This window comes from Gorilla gorilla, chromosome 15 (assembly GCF_029281585.2).
Source record: "Gorilla gorilla gorilla isolate KB3781 chromosome 15, NHGRI_mGorGor1-v2.1_pri, whole genome shotgun sequence".
In the NCBI taxonomy this organism is placed as follows: domain Eukaryota; kingdom Metazoa; phylum Chordata; class Mammalia; order Primates; family Hominidae; genus Gorilla; species Gorilla gorilla.
Genome location: NC_073239.2, coordinates 119,057,264 through 119,074,092, shown reverse-complemented (window position 1 = coordinate 119,074,092; position 16,829 = coordinate 119,057,264). Strand labels below are relative to the sequence as shown.

The 16,829-nt window shown below is 48.3% G+C and overlaps 1 protein-coding gene across 3 annotated transcripts in view; it reads left to right on the top strand.

Annotated features, from left to right (window-relative positions):
* Nucleotides 1-14,815, top strand: part of LOC109023259 (uncharacterized) — a 44,367-nt gene extending 29,552 nt beyond the window's left edge. Inside the window, exons 2-4 of one of the 3 annotated variants that reach the window (XR_002002644.4) lie at nt 6,115-6,325; nt 7,016-7,165; nt 9,351-14,815. Coding sequence is in view for 2 of the 3 variants with exons in the window: in XM_019009895.4 (XP_018865440.1) it covers nt 6,115-6,325; nt 7,016-7,105 (301 nt within the window). In the remaining variant the exon portion in view is untranslated. Of the gene's footprint in view, nt 1-6,114; nt 6,326-7,015; nt 8,741-9,350 lie in introns of those variants that run through there. The other 2 variants (XM_055361599.2, XM_019009895.4) reach the window with 2 other exon arrangements.
* The last annotated feature ends 2,014 nt before the right edge of the window (nt 14,816-16,829 follow it).

Sequence of the window (16,829 nt, the reverse complement as noted above, 5' to 3'; positions counted from 1 at the left end):
GTTTCAAGCAGTCCTCCCACCTCAGCCTCCCAAGTAGCTGGGTCCACAGGTACATGCCACCACACTTAGCTAATTTTCTAAAATTTTTGTAGAGACATGGCCTTGCCATGTTGCCCAGGTTGGTCTCAGAATGGTCTCAAGCGATGCTCCTGTTTTGGCGTCCCAAAGTGCTGGTATTACAGGTGTGAGCCATTGCACCTGGGCTTCAAGGCCCCAATTCTAAAAAAAAAAAAAAAAAAAAATTTAAGAGAGAATTCAGTGAAATGATAGGGTATACAATTACAGAAACCAGAAGCCTTTATACACACAAAGACACAAACAGTATTACAGTGAGCATCTTCATACGTGCCCTCTTATGGATCCTTGTCAGAACTTCCCTTGGGTCTGTGCTCAGGAACAGGATTGGTGGGACAGAGCGTTCACACATTCTTCATTTGACTGAAACTGCTAGGTGGCTCTCCAGAACAGCCACACCAGCTGTCACACCCACCAGCATCCTTGCTAGTACTTGCCATATCCCCTACATATCCTCTGTGCTTGTGGAAAATGTGCTTCTGCAAAACCAGGGGCTAGGCCAGGAGCGGTGGCTCATGCCTATAATCCCAGCACTTTGGGAGGCCAAGGCAGGTGGATCATGAGGTCAAGAGATCGAGACCATCCTGGCCAACATGGTGAAACCCCATCGCTACTAAAAATTCAAAAATTAGCTGGGCATGGTGGCGTGCACCTGTAGTCCCAGCTACTTGGGAGGCTGAGGCAGGATAATTGCTTGAACCCAGGAGGCAGAGGTTGCAGTGAGCCGAGATCATGCCACTGCACTCCAGCCTGGCAATAGAGCAACACTACGTCTCAAAAAAACAAACAAACCAAAAAAAAAAACGGGCTAAACCAAGAAAGAAGCAAGCACGAGATGTAGGAAACAGGGATTCTAATAGGGAAGTGGTGAGAGGAATCTCTAGGATGTGCGGCAGGCCAGGGTTGGGGCACTACTGCTTCCAGACTCCCCGCCCTCGCCTCCTTAAAGGGCTCAGGATATGAGGAGGAACTGGCCATAGGCTTAGTTGAAATTATTGTCATTGACAACAGTTCTTCTGTCTATAAAGTTTGAGTATTTGTGCCTTCTCTCAGTATCACTGTATATCATCCCTTAAGCAGTAGATCTATGCTTTCTTTGTTCTTCTTGCCCTAAGAATAACTTTAAAGACCTTTTTTATTTTCCTTAGAATTTCTGGCAAATTACAGCACAGTCCTCCTGACGGTATTTTTCAGGATTGTGTCATTCTTCAGGATCCATCTCTGATTATACTTCCCTTCATCTATATTTTGCCCATCCTCTCAAAACATTAGCTCAACAGGGTGGGCGCAGCGGCTCACACCTGTAATCCTTGCACTTTGGGAGGCTGAGGTGGGTAGATCACCTGAGGTCAGGAGTTCAAGACCAGCCTTGCCAACATGGGGAAACCCCATCTTTACTAAAAATACAAAACTCAGCTGGGTGTAGTGGCAGGTGCCTGTAATCTCAGCTACTCGGGAGGCTGAGGGAGGAGAATCGCTTGAACCTGGGAGGCGGAGGTTGCAGTGAGCTGAGTTGTGCCACTGCACTCCAGCCCAGGTGACAGAGAGAGACTCTGTCTCAAAAAAAAAAAAAAAAAAAATTAGCTCAACAGGGAGCTCAGGCGGGCACACTGGTTTCCATTACTACTTCCCTCTTTTCATCTTCATCATGATTATTCATGATTGCATAATCAGGATTTCTTTTTAAAGAAGCTCCCTACTTGATATTAGCTGACAGAACAAAAGGTTCTTGATTAAATGATGGCTCTTCCCTGCTCACTGAAAGTCAAAAGCTAACAAAATACTTTGATCAAAAAATGGATTTTGATATCCATTGTTATGAAAATAGTGAAAAATTTCCAGGAGTAAATGAATAGTTTTGTGGACAGATGCTTTTAGTGGTCAAGAACCATTGATTGAGAGAGCTGTTTCTGAACAAAGAACTGGAAAAGCCAGGCTCTACCAATACACAATGTAAACGTAAATGAACCACACTGCAGGCACCTACTTTCACGGAACTCTCTCCTCCTTTGCCTGAACTGTTTCAACAGCTTTTTTTTTTTTTTTTTTTTTTTTTGAGATGGAGTCTCACTCTGTCGCCCAGGCTAGAGTGCAGTGGCACCATCTTGGCTCACTGCAACCTCAGCCTCATGGGTTCAAGCAATTCTCCTGCCTCAGCCTCCCGAGCAGCTGGGATTACAGGCGCATGTGCATACCACCACACCCGGCTGATTTTTGTATTTTTAGTAGAGACAGGGTTTCACCGTGTTGGCCAGGCTGGTCTGGAACTCCTGACCTCAGGTGATCTACCTATCTCACCCTCCCAAAGTGCTGGGATTACAGGCATTAGCCACCATGCCCGGTCTCAAAAGCTTTCTAATTGTCTCCATGTGTCCAGACTTGTGACCCTCAAATCCAAACACAGCCATGAAGATCTACCTAAAACACAAGTCTCAGAATGAATGACCTTCCCTGTGGACAGAGAACACACTCCCCACTGGCAGGCAAGCCCACACCTTGCAGATGCAGGCCCTGTCTCCCTTGCAAGCCCTCTTCCTGCATAGCTCCATGCCTACCAGCTGTGCTGTAGCCACCGCTAGCACCTACCATGCTGATTCTTACCTTTGTGCCTTTGCACACACGGTCCCCTCCATCTGGCATGCCTTCTTCCACCCTGACCCAGGTTGTTCCTTACTACTCAGTTCAGGCGCCATTTGCCTTTGGGAAGCCTTTTCTCGTCCTCACTGTGCCCCCATAACTCCCTGAGGCTATTTTACATCAGGGTATACAAGTACATGTTCTTGCATCTGTCTTTCCAACAGTGAGCTCCCAGGACGAGGAACTGGGTGTTCTTTGAATCCCCAGCCCTAGCAAAGCCCCTGGACATTGTAAACTAGATCAGTGTTTGTTGAATGAAGTTTGTTTTTTTTGTTTTTTTTTTTTGAGACAGACTCTCACTCTGTCGCCCAGGCGGGAGTGCAGTGGCACGATCTCACTCACTGCAACCTCCACCTCCCGGGTTCAAGCGATTCTCCTGCCTCAGCCTCCTGAGTAGCTGGGACTACAGGGGCGTGCCACCACGCCCGGCTGAATTTTTTTTTTTTTTTTTTTTTTTTTTAGTAGAGATGAGGTTTCACCATGTTAGGCAGTATGGTCTCGATTTCCTGACCTCGTGATCTGCCCACCTTGGCGTCCCAAAGTGCTGGGATTACAGGTGTGACCCACTGCGACAAGCCAAGAATGAAATCTTGTCATTTGCGGCAACATGGCTGGATGGGAGGTCATTATGTTAAGTGAAATAAGCCAGGTACAGGAAGACAAATACAACATGTTCTCACTCATATGTGGGAGCTAAAAAAGAGGTAGAGAGTAGAATGATGGTTATCAGAGGCTGGAAAGGGAAAGGAGAGGCAAAGATGAGTCGAAGTTGGTTAATGGGTATAAAAATACAGTTAGAAGGAATAAGTTCTAGTATTCAAGAGTACAGTAGAGAAATCAGTTAATAATTTGTATGTCTCAAAATAGTTACAAGACAGGAACTGTAGTGTTGTCAGCACAAAGAAAAATAAGGAGATGGATATCCCAATTACCCTGATTTGGTCATTGCACATTACATACATGCATCAAAATATCACGTGTAGGCCGGGCGCAGTGGCTCACACCTGTAGTCCCAGCACTTTGGGAGGCTGAGGTGGGTGGATCACTTGAGCTCAGGAGTTTGAGACCAGCCTGGCCAACATGGTGAAACCCTGTCTCTACTAAAAATACAAAAAAAATTAGCCGGGCGTGGTGGCACATGCCTGTAATCCCAGCTACTCGGGAGGCTGAGGCAGGAGAATCGCTTGCATCCAGGAGGCAGAGGTTGCAGTGAGCCAAGATCTTGCCGTTGCACTCCAGCCTGGGCAACAGACTGAATGAGACTCCATCTCAAAAAAAAAATATATCACATGTACCCCAAAAATATGTGAACTGTTATACATCTATAATTTTTTTAAAAACCAACTCCATTCATGATCAGTATCATTGGCACCTAAGAGGTTGTTTGGAACAAGGCTGCTGATGAGATTCATCCAAGTATCAAACCCACATTAACAATTTTTTTTTTTTTTTGAGACAGAATTTCAATCTGTCACCCAGGACAGGGTGCAGTGGTGCAGTCTCAACTCACTGCAACCTCCGCCTCCTGTAATCCGAACTCAGCTCACTGCAACCTCCACCTCCCATGTTCAAGTAATTCTCCTCCCTCAGCCTCCCAACTAGCTGAGACCACAGGTGCACACCGCCACACCTGGCTAATTTTTATATTTTTTTGTAGAGATGGGTTTTTGTGTTTTTTTTTTGTTTGTTTTGAGACGGAGTTTTGCTTTTGTTGCCCAGGCTAGAGTGCAATGGTGCGATCTTGGCTCACTGCAACCTTTGCCTCCTAGGTTCAAGCAATTCTTCTGCCTCTGCCTCCCAAGTATCTGGGATTACAGGCATCTACTGCCATACCCGGCTAATTTTTTGTATTTTAGTAGAGACAGGGTTTCACCATGTTGGCCAGACTGGTCTCGAACTCCTGACCTCAGGTGATCCACCCACCTCGGCCTCCCAACATACTGGGATTACAGGCATGAGCCACCACACCCAGCCGAGATAGGGTTTTACCATGTTGCCCAGGCTCATCTCAAACTCCTGGACTCAAGCAGTCCATCTGCTTCAGCCTTCCAAAATGCTGGGATTATGGCATGAACCAATGCACCTGACCTCTACAAAACATTTTTCTTAAAATTAGCCAGACATGGTAGTGTGCGGCTGTAGTCCCAGCTACTCGAGAAGCAGAGGTAGGAGGTAGGAGACTCACTTAAGCCCAGCAGGTTGAGGCTGCAGTGAATCATGATCATGCCACTGCACTAGAACCGAGACCCTATCTGAAAAAAAAAAAAAATCAATTCCCACTTCTGCTTTTTTTTTTTTTTTTTTTTTTGAGACTGAGTCTCGCTCTGCTGCCCAGGCTGGAGTATATTAGCACCATCTTGGCCCACTGCAACCTCTGTCTCCTGGGTTCAAGTGATTCTTGTGCCTCAGCCTCCTGAGTAGGCGGGATTACAGGCATGTGCCACCATGCCTGGCTAATTTTTTTGTATTTTCAGTAGAGATGGAGTTTTACCATGTTGGCCAGGCTGGTCTCAAACTCCTGACCTCAGGTCATCTGCCCACCTCGGCCTCCCAAAGTGCTGGGATTACATGTGTGAGTCACTGCACCTGGCCCCCCACTTCTTTTTATTTTGTTTCTTTTTTGGGGGGTCTTACTATGTTGCCCAGGCTAGGCTCAAACTCCTAGGCTTAAGCAATGCACTCCCCTTGGCCTCCAAAGTGTTGGGATTACAGGCATGAGCCACCACTCCCGGCCTTGAGTCCTTATTATGTACTATATTTCCCCATATTTTATCTAAAGTTAGTCTCTAGAATAATCATAGGAAGTAGACATTACTATTCCCATTTGATGAGAAACTCTCACAAGTCGTATGCGTGGCAGAGCCTCTTCTTCATACAGAGTGTGGAACAGGGAACTCGTGTCATTGATGCATTTAGCTTACTTTCCTAAGGGGCTTTCAAGGGGGACATTCCCCTGGATTCAATTTTCCCCTTAGCCACTAACTTTGAAACCCAACCAGAATTCCAGACCCTTCAGTGCAGCTCTCCTGCAGTTGGTTGAGTCATTAGGATAAGTCTGAATGGAGCCTGGAATAATAACAACTAAGTTCTAGTTTTTGCTGCAGGCCCTCTAGCCCAGTCCAAGAGCACCTGGCCACCCAGAGAAGCACTGCTGGAGTGGGGAATTAGGCCATACAGCATCCACAGAGAAGCCCAGCTCCTTACTGGGACCCTGGTCCATTTCCCAAGTTGAACTTCCTGCAGGAAGAGAACATATCACATATTTTAATCCATTTGACAGTCACAGAGGAAGTCTAAGGAAGCCAGGGCATGCCTGCTTGGGGCTGTCCAAGTTCATCCTCTGCCGCCCTATCTCTGTTATGTTTGGTTTGGAAGTCCGGAAGACTGTGTTTATGTTCCCAGCAGGGCACCTGTTAACTGGTACCAAGAAAAGGCCCAAGTGTTTCTCTGGCATCAGTTGGTGTCTGGATCCACCACTCTACTCTGTCTCTGGAAACAGCCCTTCCACGTCTCTGCATTCCCTGTCACCGTGTCACTGGCCTTCAGACAGAGCCAAGGTGCAGGGCAATACCTCTACAAGGATCTGCAGCCATTTATATTGCTTAGGCTACTGGTAAGTGGACTAAGGTTTAAAATTACTATCCTAAACATTTCTAGCTAATATTAACCATCCATCCAACCAGCCCGTGGTTGGAGTCACAGAAAGCTAAAACAATGTCACTCTCTTTATTGTTTATTCCCTGCCTACCCATGCACTGCATTGACATCTACTGAGGGTCCACTACAGGCCCAGGCAATGTCCAAGAGAGTCCCAGGTCCCTGCCTGGAGTTCATGTGACAATCATCATAATACAGGGCTATAGCGCATATATGACAAAGTGCTGTGGGAGAAAAGAGAAAGACAATCCAATCCCTTGGGCTCCCAGAAGAGGTGGCTTGTGGGTGCGCCTTGAGCACCCACTCACGGAGGACAGCATAAGCAAAAGTGGGGAGGAATGTGGGCAGGAGGGGCGTGAAGAAGCGGGCAGTGGGGTTTGGAGTGACTGAACCCTAGGAGGGTGGTGGTGGCAAGAGATGACGGGGGAGTGTTGGAGGGGCCTGGGCAGGCTATGCTGAGGAGTTTGGGCTTGACCCGAAGGTCACAGTGAACCACGGAAGGGGCTGAGCATTGGAGGAACAGCCTTAGAACGTCACTCTGGCCTCTGGTTAGACACAGTGGGTGGAACATTTGCATTCATCTGTGTTCCTTCTGGAGCCCTGCTAATACGGCAGTGAACATTATATATGTGTGTATCTCATGCAGCCACAGGACAAAAGAATGAGAGAGGAGAAAGCAGCAGGGGAGAGAAGTGAACCAAATTTTGAATGCTGGGAGCAGATGGACAGGTGGTGACTGACCTTCCCTCAAGCATCTCTGGAGCCACAGCCCCCAGCCGGCTGTGTCCAGCACGTGGTAATTTATTGAACAAGAATGGGAGGTACTAAAATACTGACTAGAAGCTTTGTGATTTGTGGGTAAGGATACAGGAATTTCATTAGAGCCTGTCCCGCCATGTCAGAGTTTATACGTCTTTGAAGCTGGTCAGTTTCTTTAGAGAGGAACTTCACAGGTGAGGAAATTGAAGCACATGGAAGTCAAGTAGTCTCTCCAAAGTCACATAGAGTGATAGCAGAGCAGGGATTTAAACTCATGGCCAGTAAATAATGAAAATATAGGATTACTAATCAAAGAAATGCAAATTAAAATCAGAGCTGGGCATGGTGGCTCATGCCTGTAATCCCAGCAGTTTGGGAGGCCCAGGCGGGCAGATCACCTGAGGTTGGGAGTTTGAGACCAGCCTGACCAACATGGAGAAACCCTGTCTCTACTAAAAATACAAAATTAGCCAGGCATGATGGTGCATGCCTGCAATCCCAACTACTCGGGATGCTGAGGCAGGAGAACCGCTTGAACCCAGGAGGCGGAGGTTGTGGGGAGCTGAGATCGTGCCATTGCACTCCAGCCTGGGCAACAAGAGTGAAACTCCATCTCAAAAAAAAAAAAAAAAAAAAAAACCAGACTGGAAATTTTGTTTTTTTGAGACAGGGTCTCACTCTGTCGCCCAGGCTGCATTGCAGTGGCCCAATAGTAGCTGACAGAACCAAGCCCTGAGAGAATTCACTGTGAGCCTGACCCTCCTAACACTGCTATCCTTCCTCAAAAACCACTGGGAGATTTACCAGCTGTTCGGTTTTAAAGAGAAAGTTTTTACATAATAATTTTTTTGAATATTTATAGTTCTTTTTTTTTTTTTTCGAGACAGAGTTTTGCTCTGTTACCCAGGCTGGAGTGCCGTGGCACAATCTCAGCTTACTGCAGCCTCTGCCTCCCTGGGTCAAGCTATCCTCCCCGCTCAGCCTCCCAGTTAGCTGAGACCACAGGCGCATGCCACCACTGCCTGGCTAATTTTTGTATTTTTTGTAAAGATGAGATTTCCCTATATCACCCAGGCTGGTTTTGAGCTCCCGGACTCAAGCTATCCACCCAACTTGGCCTCCGAAAGTGCTGGAATTACAGACGTGAATCACCATGCCCAGCCTACATTATAATTTTATTTTTGGAATTTTAAAACAGAATTTAGAAGAGATACCACTAATGACAGGAAACCCAGGGTCCCTGTGAGAACGGAGGGACATCAGGAAACCCGCCGCTGGGCAGTAGCACTAATGGGCTGACACTTGGGAAACAGAAGCAAGCATGAAGTGTCCACCTTCTCACTTAGTAAGAACATCAGCCACTGGCCTTCGTAAAGCAGAGTGTTCTTCACCAGCCCTAAACACACATGTCACATTTAATTAGCTAGCTGTTTTAATGTGGGGAACAAGATTGAATGTTGACTGAAATGCAATGTTAGGGAGTTCTCTCTCCTGCATTTTTTTTCTTTTTGAGACGGAGTTCCGCTCTTGTTGCCCAGGCTGGAGGGCAATGGTGCGCTCTCGGCTCACCACAACCTCTGCCTCCCAGATCCAAGTGATTCTCCTGCCTCAGCCTCCCAAGTAGCTGGGATTACAGGCATGCGCCACCGCACCTGGCTAATTTTGTGTTTTTAGTAGAGATGGGGTTTCTCCATGTTGGTCAGGCTGTTCTCGAACTCTTGACCTCAGGTGATCTGCATGCCTCGGCCTCCCAAAGTGCTGGGATTACAGGCTTGAGCCACCGTGCCCAGCCTCTCCTGCATTTTTAAGTGAAATACAAAATTGTTGAAAAGGTTTTCAATTTATAAGCAGCATGCTGTATGCTGTGGAGTGCTGCTTGGAATAATACATTATGAAGTAGCTTAGAAATTTTTTTAGTTGGCTATTATATATCCCTTAGCCACTCGAAGTATGAACTTAGCATTATGATTTGCCACAACTTATTAATTGGGACTGGGACACATCAGTTTATAAAATATTTGCATAATGCTTGCCTGCTCTAACTTTGGAGAAGGTACAGGGTGTTTGCAATGTGTGGAGGTTTCAGCTCATTCTTGCTCAGTTCTACTTAATAATCCACTTCTACCCTAGCTTTTCTGTCCTCTAGTGAAAGAATTTAGAACTACATTAAGATAGAAATGGCACCTGGTCCAACTGTCCCATCCCTACTCCTCATTTTACAGACAACAAAACTGAAGCTTGGCCAGGCACAGCGGCTCAAGGACTGTATCACTTGAACCCCGGAGGCGGAGGTTACAGTGAGGCGAGATCGTGCCATTGCACTCCAGCCTGGGTGACAGAGCACTTTGGGGGACCAAGGCAGGCAGATCATGAAGTCAGGAGATCAAGACCATCCTGGCTAACATGGTGAAACCCTGTCTCTACTAAAAATATAAAAATTAGCGGGATGTGGTGGCACATGCCTGTAATCCCAGCTACTCAGGAGGCTGAGGCAGGAGAATCACTTGAACCAGGGAGTCGGAGGTTGTGGTGAGCTGAGATCACGCCACTGCACTCCAGCCTGGCAACAGAGATAGACTTTGTCACAAAAAAAAAAAAAAAAGGCCAGGCGCAGTGGCTTAAGCCTGTAATCCCAGCACTTTGAGAGGCTGAGGCAGGCAGATCACAAGGTCAGGAGTTGGAGACCAACCTGGCCAATATGGTGAAACCCCATCTCTACTAAAAATACAAAAATTAGCCGGGCGTGGTGGCAGACGCCTGTAGTCCCAGCTACTCGGGAGGCTGAGGCAGGAGAATCGCTTGAACCCAGGAGGCGGAGGTTGTAGTGAGCCGAGATCAGGCCACTGCACTCCAGCCTGGGAGACAGAGCGAGACTCTGTCTCAAAAAAACAAAAAAGAAGAAAAAGAAAAACAAACCCGAGGCTTAAAGAGAAGAGACTTGCCCCCAGGTCAGTCAAGGAGGAATAAAGAAGCCAACACTCCCTCTCCCTGGAGGTGGCAGGGAGGGAAGGCATCCGGAAGGGATAATGTTGATTTGTCTCCTAAAGGAGTGGACATTTTCCAGGGAAGAGGAACAGCATGAGAGCAGAGGTGTGAACTAGCCGGGTGCCGAGGTGGGAGGGCCTTTTATTGCAGGGTTTGGAGATGAGGGCAGAAGCTGACAGGACCAGGTTACAGAGGACCGGTAGGCCCAGCCCAAGAGTCTATAAGGAAGTCTGCACTGAAACTCACAATCCATTCGTGACAAGGTGGCCTGATCAGGGTACCCACTACCTGGTCAATTGGCCACATAGGCAATTCCTGACAGCCAGGTGATCCCTGGCTCAGCGTAGACAAAGGAACTATCAGCTCCCCTACCAGGCAGGAACATCACATCTGCTCATTCCTCCTCTAGTTTCAGTTTTAACCCACCCCACCTCGGGGGGTATCTGAGGATAAACAAGCCCTCTGGGCACTGGACGGACCAGCTAGGCCTGTTCTTCCACTGGCTGAACCAGAGGTTGCCCTTGGGGGGACTCAAAGGCCTCTGCTCTTGCATTGGCCAAGACCAGAACAGGAGCAGCAGTGGAGGGGAGAGCCAACCTGCACCCACCCCCACTTTGTACCCACCACCCTATAGTTGAAAGGGAGATCCTGGGAGGTTTTGGGGAGGAGCAGGGAGGGCTGTCCACAATCCACAATCCCTGGCTGTCTACCTTAAGACTCAGCTTGCTTCAAATTTTCCTTTTTTTTTTTTTAACCCTCCATTCTTTCTTCTTTTAAAAAAATTGCTTTTGCTGGGCGTGGTGGCTCACACCTGTAACCCCAGCACTTTGGGAGGCCAAGGGTGGCAGTTTATCTGAGGTCAGGAGTTTGAGACCAGCCTGGCCAACATGGAGAAACCCCGTCTCTACTAAAAATACAAAATTAGCAAGGCGTGGTAGTGGGCGCCTATAATCCCAGCTATTCGGGAGGCTGAGGCAGAGAATCACTTGAACCCACGAGGTGGAGGTTGCAGTGAGCTGAGATCATTCCACTGCACTCCAGCCTGGGCGACAGAGCGAGACTGTCTCAAAAAAAAGAAAATTGCTTTCTTCTCTTACACAGTTTCATTCCCACTCCATGAAAGGCTAGAAGCTTTGCCATGAACTTTTCAGGGTGAAACATTAATGACGGTGATCTAGACTGGAGGTCACATAATTCTCACTTTCCTGATTCTCCCATACACAGGGAATAACGAAAAAATGAAATTCCTAAACTTCAAAGCCATTTCCAACTGGAGGCCCCATATACAACCAATTAGCTGGCCAGTAGGTGGCGCCAAAGGTTAATCACAGCCTTTGGGAGAAGGGTTCCCATTTGGTCCCGCTGGAAAGCAATTCAGTTATCCATTCAGCACACATAGATGGCTGCGTGCCATGTGCCGCGTCTTGAGATGAGAAAGACAGAGTCTAATTTCAATTCACACCAGGGACTAAGAGCTGTGGAGGAGGCATCCAGAGAGAATTTGGCCAGAGCAGGTGATTTCCAAGCCAAGCTTGGCAGACACGTATTTGCCTGGAGAAGGGCATCGCAAGAGGTTCCAGGTGCATTTGGAGAACAACCCAGCATGGAGAGATGATCGGGGCAGACCGTAGACCCTTGGGCTGCTGCAGTAATCTGAGTGAATGAAAGGGAATGCTGTAATGTTGAATCTGAGGGGCCCTGAGTGCACTTAGCAGGATTTGCTGCCCCTGGAGGCTGGAGGGAGGGGCGAGAGAATGGAGCTGCTGTGAACTCGGAGGAGGTGAGGCTGGAACAAAACCAGAAAACAATGCAGCCACATATTCTTGGTGCACACCCCGCCCCTACCTCCCTTTTCTCCGTATCTATTTCTCTGCCATATTCTTAAATCACCAGGTCCCCTGGTCAGGTCTGACCATGGTGCCCCATTAGGCTGCCTTGGGGAACTCAGGTGGGTTGTGGGCAGGGCTGGAGGTGCCTTGGTGACATGTGGGTGCCCTGCATTCCAGGTCTGAGAGCACCAAGATCAGGCATGGAGATGGGCACAGGAGGGGGCCTCCCAAGGAAGGTGTGTGTTGCAGGCAGAGGTGGGGTCAGCCAGGCCCTGGGATTTGAATACCAAGAGAGGGACTACAGGCTCAGTGTCCTGGGAGCCCAGGGGTTTTCTGCACTGGGAAGTGGGCAGATGAAAACGGGAATGTAGAACAGATAAACCCAGCAAGAGCCAGCTGGAAGTGGAAATGGTGTGGGGCCCTGAAGGCCTGGATCAGGGCAGGACCCTAAGCACAGAGAGAAAGAACGTTTTAAAGGAAAAATCCACCAGACTTGTCAGCTGTCAGAATGTGGGGGCTGAAGGCAAGAGATGAGTCAAAGATGACTCAGAAGATTTGAAGGTGAGTTCAAGGGAAAATGGCAGTACTTTGGGGAAGGAGTTCAAATTCGTGTCCAGGACCCCTGGTTCTGCTAGGAGACAGAAGCATGCCCAAAGGCATCCCACTTGTTTGTATGTTTCTGGCCTGTCCCTCCCCGACTAGAACAGAAGTTCCTGAGGGAGCTGCCTCTGCTCTGCTCTGTCCGTTCTTTGTGCTTTACTCAGAGGGGCTTCCGCACATCTGTCCCCTGCCCGACTCAGAGCAGATGCCAGGGGATGCAGACTGAGGCTTCCGCAGGAGGGAGGCTAGGGAGGCCTGCAGGTGAGGGGTGATAGGGAAGAAAGAGTCCCGCCACCCCTCTCCCACAGGTGCTCCCACACCCAAGCACCCCCAGGACTGGACCCTCTCACAGGCACAACCTCCTGTCCTCCAGGCCTCTCTTCCTCTGAGATCCCAGGCTTTCTGGCCCTACTGAGACTGCCATCCTGGGAACCGTCTTTGTGCCCATCCATGCCTGTCCCATTGCCTTCCTTCTCAATACATCCCTTCTACCACATTCCTGCTCATGTTCCCAGCATCCTGTTCACTGGAGGCCCATCCACGTGGATGCGCAGCAGACACTGTGGTCCAACAAAGGTGACACTGAACCATTGGCAAGGGTCACCTGCCATCATCTGTCTGAGCCCTATGTTCCCCTGGTGAGCACAGCCTCACCCACCCGGGAGCCTCTGGGGCTCCTGTGCTTCACCCTGTTAACTCGCTCCCCTGACCTCTCCCAAGTTTGCCCCTGCTACACCCACCAACTCTTCAGGGACAGGCTCTCCTCAGGTCTCATTGGAAGCGTGCTTCCTACACGCCACGGTCAGAGTGGATGGGGGTCAGACTGCAGCTCCTGGGAAGATGCCACAATGCCTCCTATGATCTCCAGGCCACGTTTCCAGTCCCTTGGCCCCTGCCTACCTCTGACTTCAGCTCCAGTGGCCAACCCCTGCCCCAAGAGGGGCTCCGTGTCCCCCTACCCACTGCACTGAAGGAATTTTCCAGCCTCCATTTTCTTTTTAACTCTTGCCTTCTCACTGTTCCCTGGCTAACTCCTAGTATTCCTTCTATATTTCACCGCAGACCCTCAGGGCTCTTGCAAACTCTGTTCCCTCCCTCTCCTGCATGCCCTTCCCCACACTCCCTCCCCACAGCCAGCACCTGCCCTCCTCAGTGCATGGGGTGCCCCTCACCATCGTAGCACTCTTCAAGAGTTTCTAAGTCCACATATTTAGGTGGTGGGGGCTTTATGCCTGCCTCAACCACAATGGTCAGGACCCAATTTTGCTCCCACTTTGACCCAGGGCCTGGACATGGGCTTTTGGTAAACAGATATGAACTGAATGGTGAACAGACAAATAATGAACAGTAAGACTCCATTTCTGGCTTATCAACGTGGCCAGACATTTTTTTTCAGCCGCGCTCAGTGCTGCCAACAGTGGGAGGGGAGGGGAACGAGTTTGCCGGCTTCCCAGCAGCAGCATGTGGTGAATTCAAGAAGTGACCAACCCCAAGCCGGCCTTTGAAGGATGGGTTGAAACTTGCTTGGTGAAGTTTCGGTACTGAAGCATCCCGATTTTATAGTTACTCAATGGAAAAACTGGGTTGCTCCGTGGAAATCCACTTTAGGGTCGACTCTGAAACATCAATGGCCAGCACCCGCTCCCAGGGTCCTCCCACCTTCCTTCTTTTTTCTTTTTTGAAAAAAGAAAAAAGACTCAAGCTGGAGTGCCGTGGCACAATCTTGGCTCACTGCAACCTCCTCCCCTCAGGTTCAAGTGATTCTCCTGCCTCAGCCTCCTGAGTAGCTGGGATTACAGGTGCACGCCACCATGCCTGATTAATTCTTTGTATTTTTAGTAGAGCTGGGGTTTCACCACGTTGGCCAGGCTGGTCTCTGACTCCTGACCTCAGGTGATCCACTCGCCTCGGCCTCCCAAAATGCTGGGAGTAAAGGCATCAGCCACCTCGCCTGGCCCTTTCACATCCCTTCTATGGTCACACCTATTGTAGAGAGATTTAGACCGAAGCACAGAGAGGCTGAGAAGCTTGCTCAGAGTCACACAGCCAGTGAGTGGCAGGACCAGAATTCACAATCTGGCTCCAGACCTGTGCTTTAACTGATGCCATCTTTCTTGGAAACTGTGTCTCCAAGAAATGACAGAATTTTTTTTTTTTTTTTTTTTTTTTGAGACGGAATCTTGCTCTGTCACCAGGCTGGAGTGCAGTGGCGTGCTCTCGGGTTTAAGCGGTTCTCTTGCCTCAGCCTCCCGAGTAGCTGGGATTTCAGGCATATGCCACCACGCCCAGCTAATTTTTGTATTTTTAGTAGAGACAGCGTTTCACCATGTTGGCCAGGATGGTCTCAATCTCTTGACCTTGTGATCCGCCCGCCTTGGCCTCCGAAAGTGCTGGGATTACAGGCGTGAGCCACTGCACCTGGCCTTTTTTTTTTTTTTTAATATATATATATTTTTTTAAATTTACTTTTCCCACACTACACTGATTTACAATTTTTCTTTCCTAAGTATGAACCACTTCGTTTTCCTATATAACTATAGGTTGATCCTGAACATTTCTTCAACTTTCTACAAGGTTTGCTAAACATTGATTATTTAAAAACAGCTGTTGGCTGGGTGCGGTGGTTCACGCCCGTAACCCCAGCACTTTGGGAGGCCGAGGCAGGCGGATCACATGAGGCCAGGAGTTCAAGACCAGCTTGGGCAACTTGGTGAAACCATGTCTCTATTAAAAAGCAAAAATTAGCTGGGCATGGTGGCGCACGCGTCCCAGCTACTTAGGTGGCTGAAGCATAAGAGTTACTTGAACTGAAGAGGCAGAGGCTGCAGTGAGCCGAGATTTTGCCACTGCACTCCAGCCTGAGTGACAGACCCTGTCTCAAAAAAATAAAAACAACAATAAACTGCACATGTTTAAAGTACAATTTGATGTATTTCAACATATGTATATACCTAGGAAACCATCACTACAATCAAAATAATGAAGATTAATCATCCAAAAGTTTCCTCAGGTCCCTGTGATCCTTCCCTCCTGCCCCTGTCTGCCCCACCTCCTACAGGCAACCAGTGATCTGCTTTTTGTCACTATAGATTAGTTTGCATTTTCTAAAATTTTATATAAATGACTGACTGGCATCTTTCTCAGCATAATTATTTTTCAAAAAGAACATTTAAACAAAATAGACCATATTCTGGGCCATTAAACAAGGCCCAATAAATTTAAAAGGATTTAAATCATGCAAAGTATGTTCTCTGACCACAATGGAATTAAATATTAGAAATCAATAATAGCATGGTGGCTCACTCCTGTAATCCCAGGATTTTGCGACGCCGAGGCGGGCACATCACTTGAGGCCAGGAGGTTGAGACCAGCCTGGTGAACATGGTGAAAGCCCATCTCTACTAAAAATACAAAAAAGTCAGCCAGGTGTGGTGATGCATGCCTGTAATCCCAGCTACTTGGGAGACTGAGGCACGAGAATTGCTTGAACCCGGGAGGCGGAGGTTGCAGTGAGCCAAGAGCACACGACACTGCACTCCAGCCTGGGCGACAGAGCGGGACTGTCTCAAAAAAAAAAAAAAAAAAAATCAGTAACAAAATCTGAAAAACCTCCAACTATTTGAAAAGTAAAGCATGTATAAATAACCCATGAGTCGAGAAATAGAAGGAAATTTTAAAAATATTTTGAGCTGAATGAAAATGAAAAAATGTATCAAAATGTATGAGCCAAGGGCAGTTGTGGTGGCTCACACCTGTAATCCCAGCAATTTGAGAGGCCACAGTGGGAGGACTCCTTAAGTCCAGGAGTTCAAGACCAGCCTGGGTAATATGGCAAGACCTCATCTCTACAAAAAAAATAAAATTTAGCTGAGTGTGGTGGCACATGCCTGTGGTCCCAGCTCCTCAGGAGGCCGAGGCAGAAGGATCACTTGCGCCCAGGAGGTTGACGGTGTAGTGAACCATGTTGTGCCACTGTGCTCCAGCCTGGGCAAGAGAGTGAGACTGTCTTTTTTTTTGTTTGTTTTTTTGAGACAGTCTCACTCTGTTGCCCAGGCTGGAGTGCAGTGGCGCAATCTCGGCTCACTGCAGCCTCTGCCTCCTGAGTTCAAGCAATTGTCCTGCCTCAGCCTCCCGAGTAGCTGGGACTACAGGTGTGTGCTGCCACACCCAGCTAAATTTTTTTGTATTTTTTGTAGAGATGGGGTTTCACCATGTTGTCCAGGCTGGTCTCAAACTTCTGACCTCAATTGATTGGTCTGCCTCAGCCTCCCAAAGTGCTGGGATTAC